Source organism: Rhinoraja longicauda, chromosome 40 (genome assembly GCF_053455715.1).
Source record: "Rhinoraja longicauda isolate Sanriku21f chromosome 40, sRhiLon1.1, whole genome shotgun sequence".
NCBI classification, from domain to species: Eukaryota; Metazoa; Chordata; class Chondrichthyes; order Rajiformes; family Arhynchobatidae; genus Rhinoraja; species Rhinoraja longicauda.
The window spans coordinates 8,341,817-8,364,500 of record NC_135992.1 but is presented as its reverse complement, the minus strand read 5'-3'; the positions used below and the strand labels follow the sequence as shown (position 1 = coordinate 8,364,500).

Sequence of the window (22,684 nt, the reverse complement as noted above, 5' to 3'; positions counted from 1 at the left end):
TAACTTACACCAAGGGATAATTTGCAACAAACAGTTAGCATACCAACAGAGCCGTGGGATATGGGGGAAGGCAGGACACCCACAAGAAATTAGGAACTGCAGATGCTGGTTAACAAAAAAAAAATCACAAAGTGCTGTAGTAAGTCAGCGCATCAGGCAGCATCTTTGGAGCATGTGGATATGTGACGTTTTGAGTCACCCATCCACGTTCTACAGAGATGCTGCCTGGCCTGCTGTGTTACTCCAGCACTTTGCGTCTTTTCCTGGAAAAAAAACTATTGTGATCACAAAAACATTCAAACTTCACATAGAAGGTTTCCTAAGATCGGATTCAAACCCAAGGCTTGGAGTTGTTAGGCAGTCTCCCATCTGCTGTGACATTCTGTCAATGGGCAGTATGCACCTTCTCCAACTTCATCTACTGCATTCAGTTTTCCCAATGTGGCCATCTTTTCATTGGCAAGACTAAGCGTAGACTCGGCAATGATTTCACGCAACTCTAACGCTCGGTCTGACAAAGCCTGCTGGATCTCCCGGTTGCTAACCATTTTAACTCCCTTACCCATTCCTACACTGACATAGAAACATAGAAAATAGGTGCAGGAGTAGGCCATTCGGCCCTTCGAGCCTGCACCACCATTCAATATGATCATGGCTGATCATCCAGCTCAGTAGCCTGTACCTGCCTTCTCTCCATACCCCCTGATCCCTGTGGCAAAAAGGGCCACATCTAACTCCCTCTTAAATATAGCCAATGAACTGGCCTCAACTACCTTCTGTGGCAGAGAATTCCACAGACTCACCACTCTCTGTGTGAAGAAATGTTTTCTCATCTCGGTCCTAAAAGACTTCCCCCTTATCCTTAAGCTGTGACCCCTGGTTCTGGACTCCCCCAACATCGGGAACAATCTTCCCGCATCTAGCCTCTCCAACCCCTTAAGAATTTTATATGTTTCTATAAGATCCCCTCTCAGTCTTCTAAATTTCAGCGAGTACAAGCCCAGTCTATCCAGTCTTTCTTCATATGAAAGTCCTGCCATCCCAGGGATCAATCTGGTGAACCTTCTCTGTACTCCCTCTAAGGCTAGAATGTCTTTCCTCAAGTTAGGAGACCAAAACTGCACACAATACTCCAGGTGCGGTCTCACCAAGGCCCTGTACAACTGCAGCAGAACCTCCCTGCTCCCTGACCTTTCTGTCCCGGGCCTCCTCCATTGCCAGAGTGAGGCCACACGTAAACTGGAGGAACAGCACCCCTTCTTCTGCCTGGGTGGCTAACAACCTAACAGTTTGAACATTGAATTCTACAATTTAAGGGAACCAACCCAATCCGTGTGAGTAAATGTCCCGACCCGAAACATCACCTATCCACGTTTTCCACAGATACTGCCTGACCCTCTGAGTTTTACTGCAGCACCCTGCGTCTCTTTTTTGTAAACCAGCAACTGCAGGTCTTTGTATCCGTGAGTTCCTCCAGCAGTTTGCTGTATGCACCAGGTAACACCATCTGCTGTTATTGTATTCGCAGCTCTTAAGCTTTGACCTATTTCTGTGCTGTGATTAATTATTTAATCAATTTTACCTCAACTATACTAGTTCTCTTTAGGAACAAACCTGTGAATTCCAGTCCTCTGCCCTTTCTCTGGTGTTGTACTTTTTATGTGTTTGGTTGTGACCGAATTCGCTTCTGAAAACCATGATTGAATCTATCCCAGGTTCCATCAGCCAATGCATTCCAGATGCTAACTGCTACTTGCATCAAATATTTTTCTTTTACGAATCGTCTTTAAGTCAGCAAAGAATTACTGTGGGAGAGTAAAGGCAAGGCTGGTGAAGATATTAAAATGGAAAATGACAGACGGTGACAGGAAGGGACAGAGAGTACAAATCAAAGGGTAGATCAGTAGATCAAAACCCGCAGTTTAAATAAACATGACAAAAGATAAAGGTACTGCTTCTGAGGAGATGTGACCTTTGAAACAAAACAGATGAATCCCGAGTGCAATTAAAAATGAATATGATCTCATATAGCCCAATGGTTGGTTGCAGAATTTAAATTTGGATCTGGAACATTGACATATAAGGATAAGAAACTAGGATAAGATCGAGAAGTGCATCATGACTTAACTCATGATGGTCATGGTGCAATAGAGAGCAATGATGTCAGTTCAAAGACACCTGTTGTAGAAGTACTTTGTCCTTGTTTTGCCATATTGCTGTTTTACATTAATAATTTCTGAAGCCAACTTTCTAAAGGACTAGATTTAAAGATGTATAAAATCCCTTATGTTTTCATATTTCAGACCACCTTTATTTCCTGCTTGAAGTTTCACTTTTTTTTGCCTTTTATTGCTTTCTGCCATTTTCTATTCTCTACCTTCTGACCAGCCGCCTGCCTTTTTACGGCTGTTTTAGGCATTTTCAGATAACCAGTGGTTGGTATTTCCCTTGACATTTTACCTTGGCAAATGAACATATAGGTATTTTGCAGCAGTCTTCACGATAGGGAATGTGGGTAACATCCCAAAAATAGCTGTCATGGAGAATTGGAAGGGAAAGAGGAACGCAGAACAAATGCAAACATTAAACAAGTGATAGCGAGTCGAGTTGTGGGCAGACAAGTCTCTGGGTCCAGATGAACCTCATCTTATGCATTAATTTAAAAAAAATAGCTGGTTGACATGTTGATATCTTACAAAATTTCCCTAGATTCAGGGAAGATTCTAATAATGGGCGGCACGGTAGCGCAGCGGTAGAGTTGCTGCTTTACAGCTAATGCAGCGCCGGAGACTCAGGTTCGATCCTGACTACGGGTGCTGCACTGTAAGGAGTTTGTACGTTCTCCCCGTGACCTGCGTGGGTTTTCTCCGAGATCTTCGGTTTCCTCCCACACTCCAAAGACGTACAGGTATGTAGGTTAATTGGCTGGGTAAATGTAAAAAAATTGTCCCTAGTGGGTGTAGGATAGTGTTAATGTACGGGGATCACTGGGCGGCACGGACTTGGAGGGCCGAAAAGGCCTGTTTCCGGCTGTATATATATGATATGATATGATATGATATATGATAAATTGGAAAATAGCAAGCGGAACTTCTTAGTTTAGTTTAGTTTTAATGTAGTGATACAGCATGGAAACAAGCCACTTCAGCACACCAAATCCTCGTCGACCAACAACTAATTCTATCCTACACATGAGGGACAATTTACAGAAACCAATTAACCTACAAACCTGCACTCTTTGGGATATTGGGGGAGACCGGAGCACCCAGTGAAATCCCACACGGTCACTGGGAGAACGTACGAACTCCATACAGACAGCACACGTAGTCAGGGTCGAACCCGGGTCTCTTGCGCTGTAAAGCAGCAACTCTACCGCTGTGTCACTGCGCCACTCTTAATTCTAAGAGAGAGGAAGACAAAAGGAAAACAGGAAACCACAGGCCAGTTAGCTTAACGTCTATCATAGGGAACATAGCGAGGGGATTTGAGTATAGGAGCAGGGAGGTTCTGTTGCAGTTGTACAGGACATTGGTGAGACCACACCTGGAGTATTGCGTACAGTTTTGGTCTCCTAATCTGAGGAAAGACATTCTTGCCATAGAGGGAGTACAGAGAAGGTTCACCAGATTGATTCCTGGGATGGCAGGACTTTCATATGAAGAAAGACTGGATAGACTCGGCTTGTACTCACTGGAATTTAGAAGATTGAGGGGGGATCTTAAAGAAACGTACAAAATTCTTAAGGGGTTGGACAGGCTAGATGCAGGAAGATTGTTCCCGATGTTGGGGAAGTCCAGAACAAGGGGTCACAGTTTAAGGATAAGGGGGAAGTCTTTTAGGACTGAGATGAGAAAGTTTTTTTTCACACAGAGAGTGGTGAATCTGTGGAATTCTCTGCCACAGAAGGTAGTTGAGGCCAGTGGCTATATTTAAGAGGGAGTTAGATGTGGCCCTTGTGGCTAAAGGGATCAGGGGGTATGGAGAGAAGTACGGGATACTGAGCTGGATGATCAGCCATGATCATATTGAATGGCGGTGCAGGCTCGAAGGGCCGAATGGCCTACTCCTGCACATATTTTCTATGTTTCTATTATAGACAGTCATCAAAGATTATCGCAGGAACATGCACAGTTCAAGATAAGCAAAGTCAATGTGGTTTTGTGATGAGGAAGTCATGCCTGACTCAATAAACTAGTTTGAGAAGTAATAGATCTTCTGGATGAAGGGTTACTGGTGGATTTACAGAAGGCATGAAAAGTTATTGCAACAAAAAAAAACACATGGTGTAAGATGAAACATTGGCTAACTAACAGAAAACAGTGTGTTCAGAAATAAAACAGGGAAGTCAATGCTTCAGTTATATAGAACATTGATTAGACTTTATCTTGGGTGTGTATTGGATTCTGTGTTTAAGGAAGGATGTTTATGCATTGAGCGAGTTTCGAGAAGGTTTACTAGACCAAAGGCTGGAACAAATGGGTGGTTTTAAGAGGAAATGTTTACCCTGCTGGAACCCAGAAGAATGGGAGGAGGATTTTAAACATGCAAGAGTTTGCAGGTGTAGTCACCGTTCTTCTTGAGGGAGAATCAAGGAAGATAGTCATTCTTTAAATCTGAAGTGCTGCACTGTAAGGAGTTTGTACGTTCTCCCCGTGACCTGCGTGGGTTTTCTCCGAGATCTTCGGTTTCCTCCCACACTCCAAAGACGTACAGGTATGTAGGTTAATTGGCTGGGTAAATGTTTTTAAAAAATTGTCCCTAGTGGGTGTAGGATAGTGTTAATGTGTGGGGATCACTGGGCGGCGCGGACTTGGAGGGCCGAAAAGGCCTGTTTCCGGCTGTATGATATGATATGATATGAAGTTGTGCCCATTTGAGTCCATTTATTTCTCTCTTGGAAGGTCGTGGGCATAAGTCATAAGGTCATAAGTGATCGGAGTAGAATTAGGCCATTCGGCCCATTAAGGCTACTCCGCCATTCAATCATGCTTGATCTATCATCATCATCATCATCATATACATACAGCCGGAAACAGGCCTTTTCGGCCCTCCAAGTCCGTGCCGCCCTGTGATCCCCGTACATTAACACTATCCTACACCCACTAGGGACAATTTTTACATTTACCCAGCCAATTAACCTACATACCTGTACGTCTTTGGAGTGTGGGAGGAAACCGAAGATCTCGGAGTAAACCCACGCAGGTCACGGGGAGAACGTACAAACTCCTTACAGTGCAGCACCCGTAGTCAGGATCGAACCTGAGTCTCCGGCGCTGCATTCGCTGTAAAGCAGCAACTCTACCGCTGCGCTACCGTGCCGCCTATATCTCCCTCCTCACCCCCATTCTCCTGCCTTCTCCTGATAACCTCTGACACCTGTACTAATCAAAAATCTATCTTATCTCTGCTGTAAAAATATTCACTGACTTGGCCTCCACAACCTTCTGTGGCAATGAATTCCACTGATTCACCACCCTCTGACTTAAGAAATTGCTCCTCATCTCCTTTCTGAAGGTCTGGTCAGATGAATCATTATTTTATTGCAGATTGGATGGGTTGAGTGGCCTGTGTTTGCTCCTAATCGAACGTCTGCCTGCACATACTCAGGTTCTTAAGGCTTCCACTAGTCTCCTGGCAAATCAGGCGATCCTCTCGGCCTTGGGTGCCATTGTGGGATTTTGAGTAATGGTGCTCTCAAATATTGTCCACGAACTGGTAATGTTTGCGAACTGGTGCAGCCTATTACGGATCTGATAAATATCTACTAACTTCAGTATTGGAAGCTCCATTGACCCCCGGCGTCCACTGTTTCTCAGGCGAGAGAATTGCAAATCTCTGTTTCCCTTCTGTAAGGAATTGCTTTCTAACATAACCAGACCCGGGATATTCAGGGGTTTTGAAACATCCATTGTTCTGGACTCTGTTCATCTACCATATTATATTTAGCCTTCATCAGCATATTGATATGATCATCTCTGTAATATTTCTCATAAGGGGATTGCTCAGTCTCAAAATATTGCGCTCTTTGTCTTGGCATCCACCAACAGCAGTGTCACGTTCTCCCCGTGTATTCCATCTTATCTGTCATCTTCTGGCAGCAGCTGACCTGGTCCCCAATCTGCTGCACTTTTTATTGACTGATCTTATTCCACCCATGATATTCCTGTTCTCTCTGTGCTCATTAACAGTGTTATCTGTGAAATTGCATTGAAAACCTAGATGAGTACAGCACAGGGACACACTCTTCTGTGCCATACATAATGCCAAGGTGAACCAACCTCATCTGCCGACACATGATCGACATCCCTCCGTTCCCTGCATCTTCGTGTGCGTATTTAAAAGCCTTTTAAATGCCACTATCGTATCTGCCTCCGCCACCACTCCTGGTGGCGATTATCAGACACCCACCACTCTCTGTGTAAAAAAAAACCTGCCCACACATCTCCTTTAAGCTTTGCCCCTCGTACCTTAAAGCTATGCCTCTAGTCTTCGACAGGGAAAAGTGTCTGACTGTCTACCCTATCGATGCCTGTCATAACTTTATAAACTTTGAATAGATCTCCCATCAACCTCTGGTATTCGAGAGAAAACAATCCCATGTTTGTCTAACCTCGACCCACTAAGCCCGGCAGCTTCCAGATCCTTCCTGTAACTGATCAACCAGAACTGTAGGCAATACTCCAAATGCAGCTTAACCAAAGTCTGTCGAACTCATCATAACTTCCTGACTGATCTCAAAGTCACCAAACTGATCTCCCGGTGGCCGAGCACTTCAACTCCCCCTCCCATTCCCAGTCTGACCTTTCTGTCATGGGCCTCCTCCAGTGCCATAGTGAGGCCCACCGCAAATTGGAGGAACAGCACCTCATATTTCGCCTGGGCAGTTTGCAGCCCAGTGGTATGAACATCGACTTCTCCAACTTTAGATAGTTCCTCTGTCCCTCCCTTCCCCTCCTCCTTCCCAGATCTCCCTCTATCTTCCTGTCTCCACCTATATCCTTCCTATGTCCCGCCCCCCTGACATCAGTCTGAAGAAGGGTCTCGACCCGAAACGTCACCCATTCCTTCTCTCCCGAGATGCTGCCTGACCTGCTGAGTTACTCCAGCATTTTGTGAATAACTTCCTGACTCTTACACTCAATGCTCCAACTAATGAAGGTGAGCATACCGTACATCATTTTTACCACTCCATTTGTGTTGACACTTTCAGGGAGCTTGGGATCGAGGCTCCAACAATAATGGTAAAGGTCTTGCCATCACTGTATACCTTCTTGCATTCAACCTCTCAAGGTGCAATGCCTCTCATTTGCTCAGATTAAACCCCATCTACCATTTCTATAGCTGACCTATATCCTGCTGTACCTACTAACTAACTAACCCATCTACATTTGCAACATGTAGAAACCAAACTGCATATGCTGGTTAATACACTAAAGGACACAAAGTGCTGGAGTAACTCAGCAGGTCAAGCAGCATCTCTGGAGAATATGGATAGCTGACGTTTCGGGTTGAGGAAGAAGGGTCTCGACCCGAAACATCATCCGTCCATCTTCTCCAGACGTGCTTCCTGACCTGCTGGGTTTTCTGCTGAGTTATTCCAGGACTTTGCATCCTTTTGTACATTTACATCCAAGTCATTTATATACATCACAATCAAGCACAGGACCCTAAGGAATTGCATTAGTCACAGACTTCCAGTCAGAGTAACGCCTTTTGTCATCATGTCATCAATGACTAAACCAGTTTTGAATCCATGTGACCATGAATCCCATACATCTTAATCTTCTGAATCAGCCTACTAAGGGTGACTTTATCAAATCCCGAATAAAATCCATATAGATAATCCATATAGATAACATCCACCGCCTTACCTCATTCGATCACCTCCTCAAAAAACACGATCAAGTTAGTAAGTCGAAACCTGCCCATTAAAAGCTATGCAGACTGTCCGTAATTAACCCATTCCCTTCCAAATGGAAGTAAATCCTATCCCGAAGAATCCTCTCCAGTGCCTCCTCCACCACTGACGTGAGGCTCATTGGCCTCTAGTTCCCCGGATTATCTCTATCCCTCACCACATCTCTACTCCTTTCCGCATTTCCCACTTTGATGGGGATGGGGAAGAGCAGAGGCTGAAAGACACCATTTCTTGGAGCTTTCCTATTATATGTGTGCGTCTTCTCTTCCACCACAACCAGTTAACAGTGCTCGCCACTCCAATCACTGAGGTGCATTTTTATATCTTCCTTATGTATTTATATTAAATGAATTTGACTCCACCTAAAGTTGCACCCGTTGGGTAATGGGAGGACAATGGGCACTGGTTCGAGCAGCAACCCAGCTCCCAAGGTTCCCCATCTTCTTGTGGTGCTCGTGGTTCTGACCCAGCGGCGTGATCTGACCGTCCATTTGCTCTGGTGCAGGACACGGGCTTGTACTACGATCGCTACCTCCGTGAAGTGATCGACGTGCTGGAGACTGACACCCACTTCCGTGAGAAGTTGCAGACAGCCAATATAGAAGACATCAAGGTCAGTGGAGGGTCAGCCAGGGGAAGGGGAGCCGAGAGCTGGATCAGTGGGAAGTCATGTTGGGTCGACAGGGCGGCTCCAGTTTTGGGAACCCTGACCCGTGACTCCAAACTCCGATTCTGAACTTGTTTAGGAATTGGCACTGAGAAACTGAGGATCAGGGTTCAGGTCCAAGAGGTGGGGAGGGAGAGAACCTTGGAGAGGTAGTCTGGGATTTGACTAGGAGAGGAATAATGGCCTGGGGTTTAATGTAGAGTTGGAGAATTGAAGGGGAAAGGTGTAAGGGAGGATTTTGGGGGGGGGGGGGGCAATGGGAAAATGGGACTGGACAAAACTGCAAACAGGGATCAGTTAGACACAAAATGCTGGAGTAACTTCAGTCCGAAGAAGGGTCTCGACCCGAAACGTCACCCATTCCTTCTCTCCCAAGATACTGCCTGTCCCGCTGAGTTACTCCAGCATTTTGTGTCTATCTTTGATTTTAATCAGCATCTGCAGTTTTCTTCCTACACAACAGGGATCTGGTATTGTGTGTGTGTGTGTGTGTGTGTGTGTGTGTGTGTGTGTGTGTGTGGGGGGGGGTGGGTGGGGGGGGGGAGGGTCTTGGTGTGGTGACATTGGCAGGGGTCCTGGCACCTGAGGACATGAAACTGTTGGCTTCTTGAGTTAGAACTGCAGCTTTTCAGGGTCTTGAATAGGAATGGGGGTTAAAGGGGGGGAGGAATTGCTGGCAGGGTATTGGAGTAGTCCATGGGGATCACATTCTTGTGGGGACGGCATTAGAGTTGAGGGGGAGATTGTGGGGATGGTGAAGGGATGGGGTTGGGGAAGTCGCAGGCAAGGTGTTACTGGGTACGAGGGATGATGGGTGAACAGCCAGGCTCTGAATCAGTGGCTTTGGTTGTTCCTTGTTATTTAAATGCTGGTTTATAACACACAGAGTGGAAAGCTGAGTACAGAGCTGGATTTTGTCAGTCACCACATCCGAACCAAGCTGGATGAGCTAAAGCGGCAGGAGGTGTCCAGGCTGCGGATGCTGATCAAGGCAAAGATGGACGCCGAGCAAGGAGAGAGTGAGTGCATTTTCTTGCATTAACTCGGACTCTTCTTCCCAGAAACTACAGGGCATAGGTTTACGCCATGAAGGGAAAGATTTAATCAGGACATGAAGGGCAACTTTTTCCACAGAAAGGGTGGTGGGTATATGGAACAGGCTGCCAGAGGAAGTGGTAGAAGCAGGAACATCCTTGTGGGCATGGCATTAGAGTTGAGGGGAGATTGTGGGAATGGTGAAGGGAAGGTGTTGCAGGAACCACAGTCGAGGTGCTTGGTCTCACTGGGTACGAGGGGTGATGGAATACTGTCAGGCTCCGACTTGGTAGCTTTGCTAGTTCCCTTGTCATTGACATTCAAAAAGGCACTTGGACAAGTACATGGATAGGTGTATGGGCCAGATGCTGCCAGTGGAACTTGCTGGGTTTGGCAACTTGGTTGGCATGGGTGGGTTGGGCAGAGGGGCTTGTTTCCGTGCTATCCAGCCCTATGACTCTGTGTTCTCAGGGTGGGGAAGGCTAAGTTAATCACCGGGCAAAGTGTTAATGATGTCTAGGAAAGAACTGCAGATGCTGGTTTAAATCGAAGGTAGACACAAAATGCTGGCGTAACTCAGCGGGACGGGCAGCATCTCTGGAGAGAAGGAATGGGTGATGTTTCAGGTCGAGCCTCTTCTTAATGATGTCTGTTGGTTGGAGTGAATTCCAGGAGCCCATAACCTCCGTAAGTGAATGATAGGGATGGAATAATGGCCTAGGGTTTAGTGTAGGGTCAGAGAGTTGGGTGAATGTTAGGGAAAGATGTAAGGGGTGGATTTTGGAGGAGGTGGGGGTCAATGGGAGAATATGATGAGACAAAGTTGCAAAGGAGAATCAGGTATCGTGGGTGGGGGGGGGTGGGTCTTGGTGTGTGTCTGGTGACATTGGCGGGCCCTGGCACGTGAGCTCAGGCAATAGTCAACAGTCAATTTTATTTGTCACATACACATAAATGCGCAGTGAAATGAAAGATTACCCACAGTCCAACAATAAGAGCAATAAAAATAAGCAATAACACACACAATCATAAACCAACACCAAACAAAAAGAAACATCCATCACAGTGAGTCTCCTCCAGTCCCCTCCTCACTGTGATGGAAGGCCAGAATGTCTTTTCTCTTCCCCTGCCGTCTTCTCCCGCGGTCAGGCTGTTGGAGTTGCCACGTTCCAGGCCGCGCCGGACGGTGAAAGGTCCGCGGCCGGCCGACCCAAGCCCCGCGACCCGGGGCGGGCGAAGACGCCAGCGCTTCTTCGCCCTGTTCGCAACTGTTGGCTTCTTGAGTTAGGGTAGAACTGGTGGTTTTCAGGGTCTTGAGTTGGAACGGAGGGTTAGGGGGGAGGAAATGCTGGCAGAGTATTGGGGTAGTACGTGGGGTGACACCGTTGGGGGCATGGTGTTAGACCGGAGGAAAGATTATGGGAATAGTGAAGGGATAGGGTTGGGCAAACCACAGGCAAGTTTTAGAGATACGGAGCAGAAACGGGGCCCCATCGGCCATGCCCACACACTGATGTTATCCCACACACTGGGGACAGTTTACAATTTTTACCAAGACAACTGGCCTACAGACCTGCACGTCTTTGGAGTGTGGGAGTAAACCAGAGAAAACCCATTCCAGTCACGGGGAGAACGTACAAACTCCGTACAGACAGCACCTGTCGTCAGGATCGAACCCAGATCTCAGTAGGTGCGTGGTAGCAACTCCGCCACTGTGCAGCCTGTGTTTGGTCAAGCGGCATTAAGTCCAGTGGCCTTATCAGTCCCAACTGAGCTCGGTGTTCACCTGTCTCCCCCTCACTTCCTCCCAGGTGTGCAGATCGATCACCTGAACCTACTGAAGCAGATTGAACACCTGGATCCGAAGAATGCCCACACCTTCGAGGCTCGAGACCTGGAGCTGCTGATCCAAGCGGTGGGTGTGCATGTTGTGAGCTGCCATTGGGCACCTTCATGGGAGAAACTCGGCTCAGAGCGGGAGAGTGTAGGACTAGAGATCACAGCCTCAGAATTAAAGGATGTTATTTTAGGAAGGAGATGAGGAGGAATTTCTTTAGTCAGAGGGTGGTGAATCTGTAGAATTCTTTGTGGATGCCATCAGTGGATATTTTTAAGGCAGCGATAGGTAGATTCTTGATTAGTACGGGTGTCAGAGGTTATGGGGAGAAGGCAGGAGAATGGGGTTAGGAGGGAGAGAGAGATTAGCCATGATTGAATATGTTTAGGAAGGAACTGCAGATGCTGGTTTAAACCGAAGAGAGACACAAAAAGCTGGAGTAACTCAGCGGGACAGGCAGAACCTCTGGAGAGAAGGAATGGGTGACGTTTTAGGGCGAGACCCTTCTTCAGACTGGTTAGTGATAAGAGAAACGCGTGGCGGAGTAGCCTCGATGGGCCAAATGGCCTAATTCCGCTCGTATCACTTAAGATCTTTTCAGCCCTGAAGGTGGAAGGGAGGGTGAGTGCGGAGATGGGAGGAAGGGCCGTGGCTGCTGGTAGGCCCAGTGGGGGTGAGCCATGGTCAAGTAGTGGACGGAGACATTGGCCGCTCGTCCTCCTGCTGTGCAATGCGATGACCCTCGGTACTGGTGTGGATCTGCAGGCCACCAAAGATCTGGAGCACTATGACCAAGCCCACCACGAGGAGTTCAAACGCTACGAGATGCTGAAGGAGCACGAGAGGCGGGAGTACCTCAAGTCTCTGGACGAGGAGAAGCGCAACGCGGAGGAGGCTCGGTACCAGCAGATGAAGGAGAAACACAAGGAACATCCGAAGGTCAACGTGCCGGTGAGGGCAGAGGGTGGGGAGGTGGGGGGGGGGGGAAGGATGGTTTAGACCCTTGACCCGGGCAAACGAGAGAGAACCATCCTTCAGTGCCACCAGAACCATGCTCGCTCAACAGGCAACCGCCAGCCCTGGCCCTCCAAAATAACTGATCAATTCACAATATTCATGCAAACTGATCTTTTTCCCCCAGTTTAAATTGCTCAGACACTCGCTTGCAATTTCTATTATTTTGATTGATTTAAAAAAACACAGCATGGAAACAGGCCCTTCGGCCCACAAAGTCCATGCCGACCATCGATCACCCATTTACACCGGTTCTATGTCATACCACTCTCGCATCCACTGCCTACACACTCAGGGCAATTTTTTAAGGAGGCCAATTAACCTACTAACCTGCACGTCTTAGTGGTGTGAGGGGAAACCGGGGAGCCCGGATGAAGGCCACAGAGAGGATGTGCTAATTTCATGTAGGCAGCACCCGAGCCCAGGATCCAACCCGGGTCTCTGTTGCCGTGAGACAATAGACAATAGGTGTGGGAGGAGGCCATTCGGCCCTTCGAGCCAGCACCGCCATTCAATGTGATCATGGCTGATCATTCTCAATCAGTACCCCGTTCCTGCCTTCTCTCCATACCTCCTGACTCTGCTATCTTTAAGAGCTCTATCTAGCTCTCTCTTGAATGCATTCAGAGAATTGGCCTCCACTGCCTTCTGAGGCAGAGAATTCCACAGATTCACAACTCTCTGACTGAAATTTTTATTCCTCATCTCAGTTCTAAATGGCCTACCCCTTATTCTTAAACTGTGGCCCCTTGTTCTGGACTCCCCCAACATTGGGAACATGTTTCCTGCCTCTAACGTGTCCAACCCCTTAATAATCTTATATGTTTCGATAAGATCTCCTCTCATCCTTCTAAATTCCAGTGTATACAAGCCTAGTCGCTCCAGTCTTTCAACATATGATAGTCCCGCCATTCCGGGAATTAACCTGGTGAACCTGCGCTGCACGCCCTCAATAGTGAGGCAGCAACTCTACCAGCTGCACCATTGTGCTGCCCGTACTCTACACTTCACTGGCGTCTGTCACAAATACTCCAATTCAGGGACATGAACCCTCTTTTGATCAATAGCATTGAACTTGCTTGCACCTTTCCTGTAGAGTCACCTTCTCTACCCATCCTTCAAACTTCTGGGATGTAAGGAGACTGTTTTGATCGGGGATTTGAAGTGAAGGGTTAGCGGGAGCGCTTGTTGATGGCCTTCCGATCTTTGTCTTTGTCACTGTGACAGGGGAGCCGGGACCAGTTGAAGGAGGTGTGGGAGGAAACGGACGGTCTCGACCCCAACGAGTTCAACCCAAAGACTTTCTTCAAATTGCATGGTAAACAACAAGGAGTTCATCAGCCAGACCCACTGTGTTCCCTCTTTCCCACTCTGTTTCCAGTCTCACATGGTCAAGGGAGACCCTCTCTTCTATCGTCATCCCTCTATTCCCAGTCCACCCTTTTTGACCTAACTATGTGGCCTCCATCCCTCTCCCCAAATCTATCGACCCACTCCCACTGATCCCTTGCCACTCCCGCAGCCCACCCGCCCCACCGGGATCTTGGCGTAGCCCCCCTCCCCTGACCTCCTCCATCTCCCAGTATCCCCCTGTGACTCCCAACCCAATACGTCACCCAATCTCAAGGCTCCTGAGCCCTTCCCCAGTGTCGATGTTCATCCCGCCTCCTGTGTCAGATCACCTTGCATCAGGTGCTCTCCTGTCCCTAAATCTCACTGAGCATCTCCTCATCTTGTCTCTTTCGCAGACACAAACAACGACGGCGTGCTGGACGAGCAAGAACTTGAAGCTCTGTTTTCAAAAGAGGTGAGGGGCTGAACCTTTGAGGTCTCCAGACGTAGTGTGCATCGACACGAGTGGCCCTGATGCTCCTCACCAGCTGTGTGTGAGTGTGGCTGTGCATGTGGTTACTGAGATCCGCACACACCTCACAGGTACATCCCTGCTGTGTTGTCTAAACGCGGACAGGCTCACTTATGGGACTATACGTGGAGGTGCATAACGGTTAGTTACCTTTGAGAGAGAGATAGAGTGCGTTTCCTTCTGCAGGCCCAGGTCCTTCTGAGCATTCACTCTCCACTTGCCTAAATCCATCCCCCCCCCCCCCCCTCCCCCATTGAGTATTTCCACACAATTTCAAGATCAGTTTATTGTCACATGTACCAATTAAGATACAGTGAAATTTGAGTTACCATACAGCCATACTAAGTGAAAAGCAACAAGACACACAGCCACATAAATTAAAATTTAGCATAAACATCCACCAGAGCGGATTCCACATTCCTCACTGTGATGAAAGGTAATAACGTTCAATCATCTTCCTCTTTGTTCACCAGCGGTCGGGGCTGTTGGACCGTCCACAGTCGCCGCTGCTGTACTAATTTATTTTGGGGATCTGGGCACCACTGGCTTACTGCCCCTCTCTGGATGGCCCTGAACAGAGTGGTTTGCTCAGCCATTTCAAAAGATATTTAAGAGTTAATGTGTTTGGAGTCCTGACCGTGTGAAGGCATCAGGTTGGTTTTCATGGCAGTCTGATAGCTTTTGAAATCCCAATGCTGACGTTTTCTCCAAATGCCAAATTATTAACTGAGATTAAATTCCCTATTTGCCATGACGGGATTTAAACCCCATCCGGGAGTTGTCTTTGGTCATCCAGACCTTTGGGGGACCTGCCTGGAAATTTAACTGCTGTGCCACCAACGTACCCCGTTGAATCTGAGGCACTGTTCACCCGGGTCATCTTCGAGTTAATCCTCTGGTAGATGGGCAGGATCTCCTGCTGGACTGCTCGGGTTTCAGCGAGGCAATGGTGACCCAGACCTCAGTTAGGGCCGTTAATTGCCCGTCTCTCGGTTTGCTGTGTGATTTACAGGGCCCTGTAGATAATGATTAATGAAATGATTTCTTTGCATCGCCCGAAGCTGGAGAAAGTCTACGACCCCAAGAACGAGGAGGACGACATGGTCGAGATGGAAGAGGAACGACTGCGGATGAGGGAGCATGTGATGAATGAGGTGAGTTTAGTCCTGGGCTCAGAAAATCAGAAGCTGAGCCAGAAGTGTAGAATATCTGGGGGGGGGGGGGAGTCGTTAACAGAATCGTTAACGTCACAGTTCCTTCACGATTCGTTTTTTATACAGTGTAATGTTGCAATCGTTCCTTTGCTAGAGTGCAAGAGTGTGATCCCATCAAGATGCAATGACTCTAACTGCCGGAGCAACTCAGTGGGTCAGGCAACATCACTGGAGAACATGGATAGGTGACGTTTCAGATTCAGTGTCTGATGATGGGTCCCAACCTGAAACATCACCTATCTGTGTTCTCCAGAGATGCTGCCTGACCCGCTGAGTTATTCCAGCACGTTGCTGTCCTTTTGTGCATACTTGCATCTGCAGTTCCTTGTTTCGACATTTTAACTGCTCCACCACGAAATCTCCTCAAGGTATGATGACTACTTTGAAGAAGCTCTCCCCCTCTCTCCCAGTGCTCTGTGAGACCCTCTCTCACTGCTCCCCCTCTGCGATTTCTGCTAGTCTGAGGAAAGGTCCAGACCCGAAACGTCACCTGTCCATCTCCAGTGTTACTGCCTGACCTGCTGAGTTTCTCTAGCACTTTGTGTCCTTTTGCGTAAATCGCCATCGGCACGGTGGCGCAGTGGTAGAGTTGCTGCGAATGCAGCGCCGGAGACCTGGGTTCCATCCCGACTGTGGGTGCAGTCTGTACAGAGTTTGTACGTTCTCCCCGTGACCTGCGTGGATTTCCTCCGAGATCTTCGGTTTCCTCCCACACTCCAAAGACGTGCAGGTTTGTAGGTTAATTGGCTTGGTAAATGTAAAACTTGTCCCCAGTGGGTATAGGATAGTGTGAATGTGCGGGGATCGCTGGTCGGCGCGGACCCGGTGGGCCGAAAGGGTCTGTTTCCGCGCTGTATCTCTAAACTAAACTAAACTAAAAGTTCCTTGTTTCAACAGGATGTAATGACTAATTGCTATACAGCATGACTGGACAGTTTACTAGAATCTAAAGGTCAAACAACCCTGCTGTGGCAATAGTACTTGGAATCGTACAGCACGGAAATAGGCCCTTTGGCCCAGCAAGTCCATACTGACCAAGATGCCTCACCTAAGCTTGTCCATTTGACCCACATCCCTCTCACCCTTTCCTATCCATGTGTCTGTCCAAGTGTCCTTTTAAATGTCCAATGTCACATGAAGAAGGGTCTCAACCTGAAACATCACCTCTGTGCTCTCCAGAGATGCTGCCTGACCCGCTGAGTTACTCCGGCACTTTGTGTACTTTTTGAGTAAACTAGCATCTGCAGATCCTTGTTTCTGCATTTTGAGAGCTCCACTGTAAAATCTCCTCAAGGCAAGGGATGACCACTTTGAAGACGTTCTCCTCTCTCCGACTGGAGTTCTGTGAGACCCTGAAGATTTCCTGAAGATTTATAAGCAGGACTAGGGATGTGAGAGGAAACCAGAGAAATTGGAAGAGGTCATGACAAGGTCATGGGGAGAACGTCCTGACTCCACATAGACAGCACCCGAGCCCAGGATGGAACCTGGGCCTCTGGCACTGGAGCCTGCTCCACCATTCAGGAGGATTGTGGCTAATCTGATACTCCACTACCTCTGTTGCCATGATCGTATCCTGTCATTCCTTCATGTCTGCGCGAATGTATTAATTTCGATTTGATACGATACGATAGAACTTTATTTATCCCAGGAGGGAGGTTGATCTCGGTCATAGAAATGCAAAATACATGATACAGACGTATTTATTTCACAAAATGTTGGAGTAACTCAGCGGGTCAGGCAGCATCTCGGGAGAGAAGGATACAGACATATAACAACTGAACATCCACGGTTCTTAGACCGGGAGAGTATCTGAGCTCCATTACTCTCTCCATGTGTAATTTCTCCTCATCCCACCCCACTATCACAACTGTTTTAGAAACAGTTAGACAAGTACGTGGATAGGACAGGCTTGATGGGATATGGGTCAAGCGCGGGCAGGTGGGACTAGTATAGCTGGGAAATGTGGGACTAGTGTAGCTGGGAAATGTTGGCCGGTGTCGGCAAGTTGGGCCGAAGGGCCTGTTTCCATGCTGGATGACTGACCCAGCCTGAAATGGCCACTATTTCTCAACTCACCAGACATGCCCTGTCAACTTTGGGTTACAATTGGGTTACTTCTTTCTCATCTAATCTAGGGAATACAGGCTCCTTGTACTCAATCTGTCACTTCTTTGAAACCTCCTGATTCTTTTTTTCTGTTTATTTCTGAAATGTAGTTTCATAAGGTGACTGCTCCATCTTGGTAATCCCTGGAGTGTGAATGTCACTTTCACTCTCTCCTGCTCCTTCTGTTCGACCTTTTCTAATAAGCAAGGCATTTCTATGTCAAAAGTAGCTGGAAATTATTGGGAATTCATGTCCTGATCTGGCTCTCCCTTTACAAACCTGGAGATATTGTTCCTGGAATGGACAGGCAATGTCTCCAGGCCAGGATTTCTGATTGCATGACTCTTCACCTCCTGACCATCTACTTGCCCGGCAGGTCGACACCAACAAGGATCGTTTGGTTACCCTGGAAGAATTCCTGAAATCCACAGAGAAAAAGGAGTTCCTGGAGCCGGAGGAGTGGGAGGTCAGTGCCTGTTTACCAGGGGTGGAGTGGTGTTGTGAATGGTATAGGAATGGCTGACTGGTACTCCTGCTATGTGTGAGCTTGATGTGAGGGAGCAGAGGGAGGGGCGGGTTAATGGCTGGTGCTGGTTCAGGGCTATGCTGACCTGGGAGAGAGTGTGGGGGGGGGGGGGAATGATGGAGCCTTAGGGTTTTGGGGGGAGATTTAGTTTAATTTATAGTCACGTGTACCAAGGTAGAGGGAAAAGATTTCGCTTGCGTGCTGTCCAGTCAAAGAAAAGACTACATATGATTACAATTAAACCATCCACAGTGTACAGATTCAGGACACAACAAGAAAAATGTCCGAGTAAAGATAGTTCAAAGGTCTCCAATGAGGTAGATGGGAGGGCAGGACCACTCTCTAGCCGATGAGAGGACCGTCCAGTTGCCTGGTAACAGCTGGGAAGAAACTATCCCTGAATCTGGAGGTGTGCGTTTTCAATCTTTTGTACCTTTTGCCTGACGGGAGAGGCGAGAAAAGGGAGTGACCAGGGTGAGACTGTTCCTTGGTTATGCTTGTGGCCTTGCCAAGGAAGCGTGAAGTGTAGATGGAGACAATGGAAAGACGGTGTGATGGCCTGGGCTACATCCACAATTCTCTGCAACTTCTTGCAGTCTTGGACAGAGCTGTTCCCAAACCGTGCTGTGATGCATCCCGATAAAATGCTTTCTACGGCGCATCTGTAGAAGTTGGCGAGAGTTGTTGGGGATGTGCCGAACCTCCTACGTTTTCTAAGGAAGTAGCGGTGGTGTTGTGCTCTCTAGGCCATAGCTTCGATGTGGCTGGTCCGGGACAGATTGCTGACGATGTTTATTCCCATCACGCAAACCATCCTCCCTTCCATTGATTCCATTTACACCTCACGCTGCCTCGGGAAGGCCACCAGCATTATCGAGGACGAGTCGCACCCTGGCCACTCCCTCTTCTCCCCTCTCCCATCGGGCAAAAGGTATAGAAGTGTGAAAACGCACACCTCCGGATTCAGGGACAGTTTCTTCTCGGGTGTTATCAGGCAACTGAACCATCCTACCAACAACTAGATACCAATCCTGTGATACTATCTAGGTCATTGGAGACCCTTTGACTATCTTTTAGATTTTTTTAGATTTAGAGATACAGCGCGGAAACAGGCCCTTCGGCCCACCGAGTCCGCGCCGCCCAGCGATCCCCGCACATTAACACTATCCTACATACACTAGGGACAATTTTTACATTTACCCAGTCAATTAACCTACAAACCTGTACGTCTTTGGTGTGGGAGGAAACCGAAGATCTCGGAGAAAACCCACGCAGGTCACGGGGAGAACGTACAAACTCCGTACAGTACAGCGCCCGTAGTCAGGATCGAACCTGAGTCTCCGGCGCTGCATTCCCTGTAAGGCAACAACTCTACCGCTGCGCCACCGTGACGCCGGCGCGGTGGCGGACTTTGATCGGACTTTATCTTACACTAAACATCATTCATGTTATTCCCGTTAATTTGTATCTCTACACTGTGGATGGCTTGATTGTAATCATGCATTGCACTTCTGTGGACTGGTCAGCAGGCAACAAAAGCTTTTTACTGTACCTCAGTACACGTGACAACGAACTAAACGCATAGGAACTTGATGGGGATGACGGGGGGGGGGGATGCGGTCACTGTGTGAGTCTGTTAGGTCAGTGGGCTTGTGAGCACGGGCATGGCCTGCCGATCCACTGACCCCCCCACCCCACCCCCACCTTACTGTGAAGCAGACGCTGGACGAGACACAGATCTACACGGAGGAGGAGCTACGACAGTACGAGCGGGAACTCGCTGAGCAGGAGGCCGAGATCGCCCACAAAGTGGAGCAGCTGAAAAAGGAACACGAGGACCTGCAGCGGAGGCAGAGCGAGCTCGACGCCCAGAAGAAAGAATATCAACAGGTGAGGGACGCCTGGGTTCATAAAACTTGGAAACATAGAGAACAGGTGCAGGAGGAGGCCATTTGGCCCTTCGAGACAGCACCGCCATTCATTGAGATCATGGCTGATCATCCACAATCAGTAACCCGTGCCGCGTGTTGACGTTTATTCAGTGCCGCCCGCCCCTTCCAACCCTGTGTCCCTGCAGGATGCCAGAGTGAGGGAGGAAAGAGGACATCATGGAGTTGTTCCAAGTAGGTGCAGCGGGTAAAGGCACTTCGTCTCAGCTCCAGCATCCCTGGGTCCAGGGCTGTTTTTACAGCATTATGGGCCCCCGGGCAAAGCAGTGTACTGGGGCCCCTACCGGTACTCTCCCCACCCCCCTTTCCCTACCAGCCCCCCCCCTGTCGTGCCGGCGAAAAGCACTTACCGAAAAGCACTTAGCGACGGACTTAGGGTGCTACATTGTTGCGAAAAGCACTTACAGACCGCTGTGAGAAGCACTTAGGGACCGAAAATGTTGGGGAAAAAAGCACTTATTGAACCTACATTTTTAAAGTAGTATTTATTTATTGCAAGTCACTTAACATACACAGATCAGCATGGGGCCCCTATGCTCGTGGGCCCCCGGGCAAGTGCCCATCAGACCCATGCGTTAAGACGGCCCTGCCTGGGTCAACCCTGACCTCCGAATGCCAGCTGTGTGGAGTTTACCCATTCCCCCGTCACCACCTGGGTTTCCTTGCACATTCTGATTTTTAGCACCCACTTCCCAAAGGCGTGGAATCATAGACTCATACAGCACGGAAACAGGCCCTTTGCCCCAACCCTGCCAACCAAAATGCCCCATCTTAGTCAGTCCACATTTGCCCATGTTGAGCCCATATCCCACTAAACCTTTCCTATCCATATACTTGCCCAAATGAATGAATGAATGAATGAATGACCTTTATTGTCATTCAAAATGAATTGAACGAAAATCATTTGCCACGCAGCCACAACAGTGCAGAGTAAAAGACACAAGACACACAATTTTAACACAAACATCCATCACAGTGACTCCTCCAGACACCCCATTCACTGTCTTTTAAATGCTATTATAGAAACTGCCTCAACTACTTCCATTGACAAAAAAAAGACACAAAGTGATGGAGTAACTTAGATGTTCAGGCAGGCCTGACCTAAATTACTCCAGCACTTTGGACTGTTCTTATAAACCAGCATCTGCAGTTCATTGTGTCTACACCCCTTGATAGCTTGCTTCATATACCCATCATCCTGTGAGTGAAAACTTTGCCCATGAGGTTCCTATTTTATTCAGGGTTTCCCCTTCCCTGAGTTTAAAAAAAAAAGATGTTAACCCTGTCGATTCGCTGCAAAGATCACCCCTCAGCCTCCTGCACTCCAAGCGATACACTCCTAGCCTGCCCGACCTTTCCCTGTAGCTCTGGCCCTTGAACCATGCAATGTCCTCGTAATAAGCGTGCAGGTAAGTTGGCTGTAAATTGGCTCTGGTGAGCAGGTGATTAGTGGAGTGTGAGCAAGGGTTATGGGGGTGTGAAGGGAAAACAGAATCAGTGTGAAATGGGAGCTTGGAGGGACTTGGAGGGATGCAAGGGTCTGTTTCTGTGCCCGTACTTCGTTTTGGTGGCCATTGGGAATTATCACTGGCACTGTTTTTATGACCCAAATACTTCCTTCCCTAGCCATGGGTTCTCAGGCCAATTGTTGCTGCTGAGGGAGTAATTGGGTATTGACCAGCAACCAGCCCATGGGTTGGTGAGTCCTTATGCAGACCACTAACAATGACCATCCCAGTGTGGGGATGGCATTGCTGCTTCTTGCACTCGGCACCTGACAATACAATACAATATATCTTTATTGTCATTGTACAGGGGTACAACGAGATTGGGAATGCGCCTCCCATATGATGCAATAAATTAATTAGCTAGTCAGTATTAATTTAAACAACAACCACCCAACGAAACAAATTGTAACAGTTTAAGACAGAATAAAGTGCAAGTAGATCTGTGCCGGATCACTGTGCGATGTGACCATCCGGCTCAGCAGGACCGGTTCATAGCAGCTATGGCCCTGGGGATGAAGCTGTTCCTGAGTCTGGAGGTGCGGGCGTAGAAGGCCTTGTAGCGTCTGCCCGATGGAAGGAGTTCGAACAGACTGTTGCAGGGGTGTGAAGAGTCTTTGTGGATGCTGGTGGCTTTTCTGAGGCATCGTGTGTTGTAGATGCCCTCCAAGGCTGGTAGCTGTGTTCCGATGGTCCTCTGAGCTCTATGGACTACCCGCTGAAGAGCTTTCATTTCTGCCTCCGTGCAGCTGAGGTGCCACACAGGGATGCCATGTGTTAGGATGCTCTCTATGATGCAGCAGTAGAATGTCGTCAGCAGCTGTTGGGGTAGACCTGACTTCTCTCTCTGTTGTGATACAGGCCTTGCAGCAGATGGAGCAGAAGAAATCCCAGCAGAAAGACAAAGCCCCTCCTTCTGGTCCTGGAGGAGAGCTGAAATTCCAGCCCCCTGACGCAGGGGCAGGTAAGGAGATCTGATGTTGAGATAAGCCTCATCACCTCCAGATGTTTCTGGTGATCGGTGGTGTTGGTGACCTTGTCACCCA

General features: G+C 48.2%; 1 protein-coding gene across 2 annotated transcripts in view; it reads left to right on the top strand.

The window, feature by feature from the left end:
* LOC144611576 (nucleobindin-2-like) overlaps positions 1-22,684 on the top strand; it is a 30,103-nt gene that overhangs the window by 4,378 nt on the left and 3,041 nt on the right. The window contains exons 3-12 of one of the 2 annotated variants that reach the window (XM_078430744.1): positions 8,424-8,531; positions 9,472-9,604; positions 11,432-11,535; positions 12,223-12,408; positions 13,699-13,789; positions 14,220-14,278; positions 15,397-15,489; positions 18,035-18,124; positions 19,901-20,074; positions 22,500-22,602. In XM_078430744.1, the coding sequence (XP_078286870.1) occupies positions 8,424-8,531; positions 9,472-9,604; positions 11,432-11,535; positions 12,223-12,408; positions 13,699-13,789; positions 14,220-14,278; positions 15,397-15,489; positions 18,035-18,124; positions 19,901-20,074; positions 22,500-22,602 (1,141 nt within the window). The remainder of the gene's footprint in view (positions 1-8,423; positions 8,532-9,471; positions 9,605-11,431; positions 11,536-12,222; positions 12,409-13,698; positions 13,790-14,219; positions 14,279-15,396; positions 15,490-18,034; positions 18,125-19,900; positions 20,075-22,499; positions 22,603-22,684) is intronic. The other variant, XM_078430745.1, reaches the window with a different exon arrangement.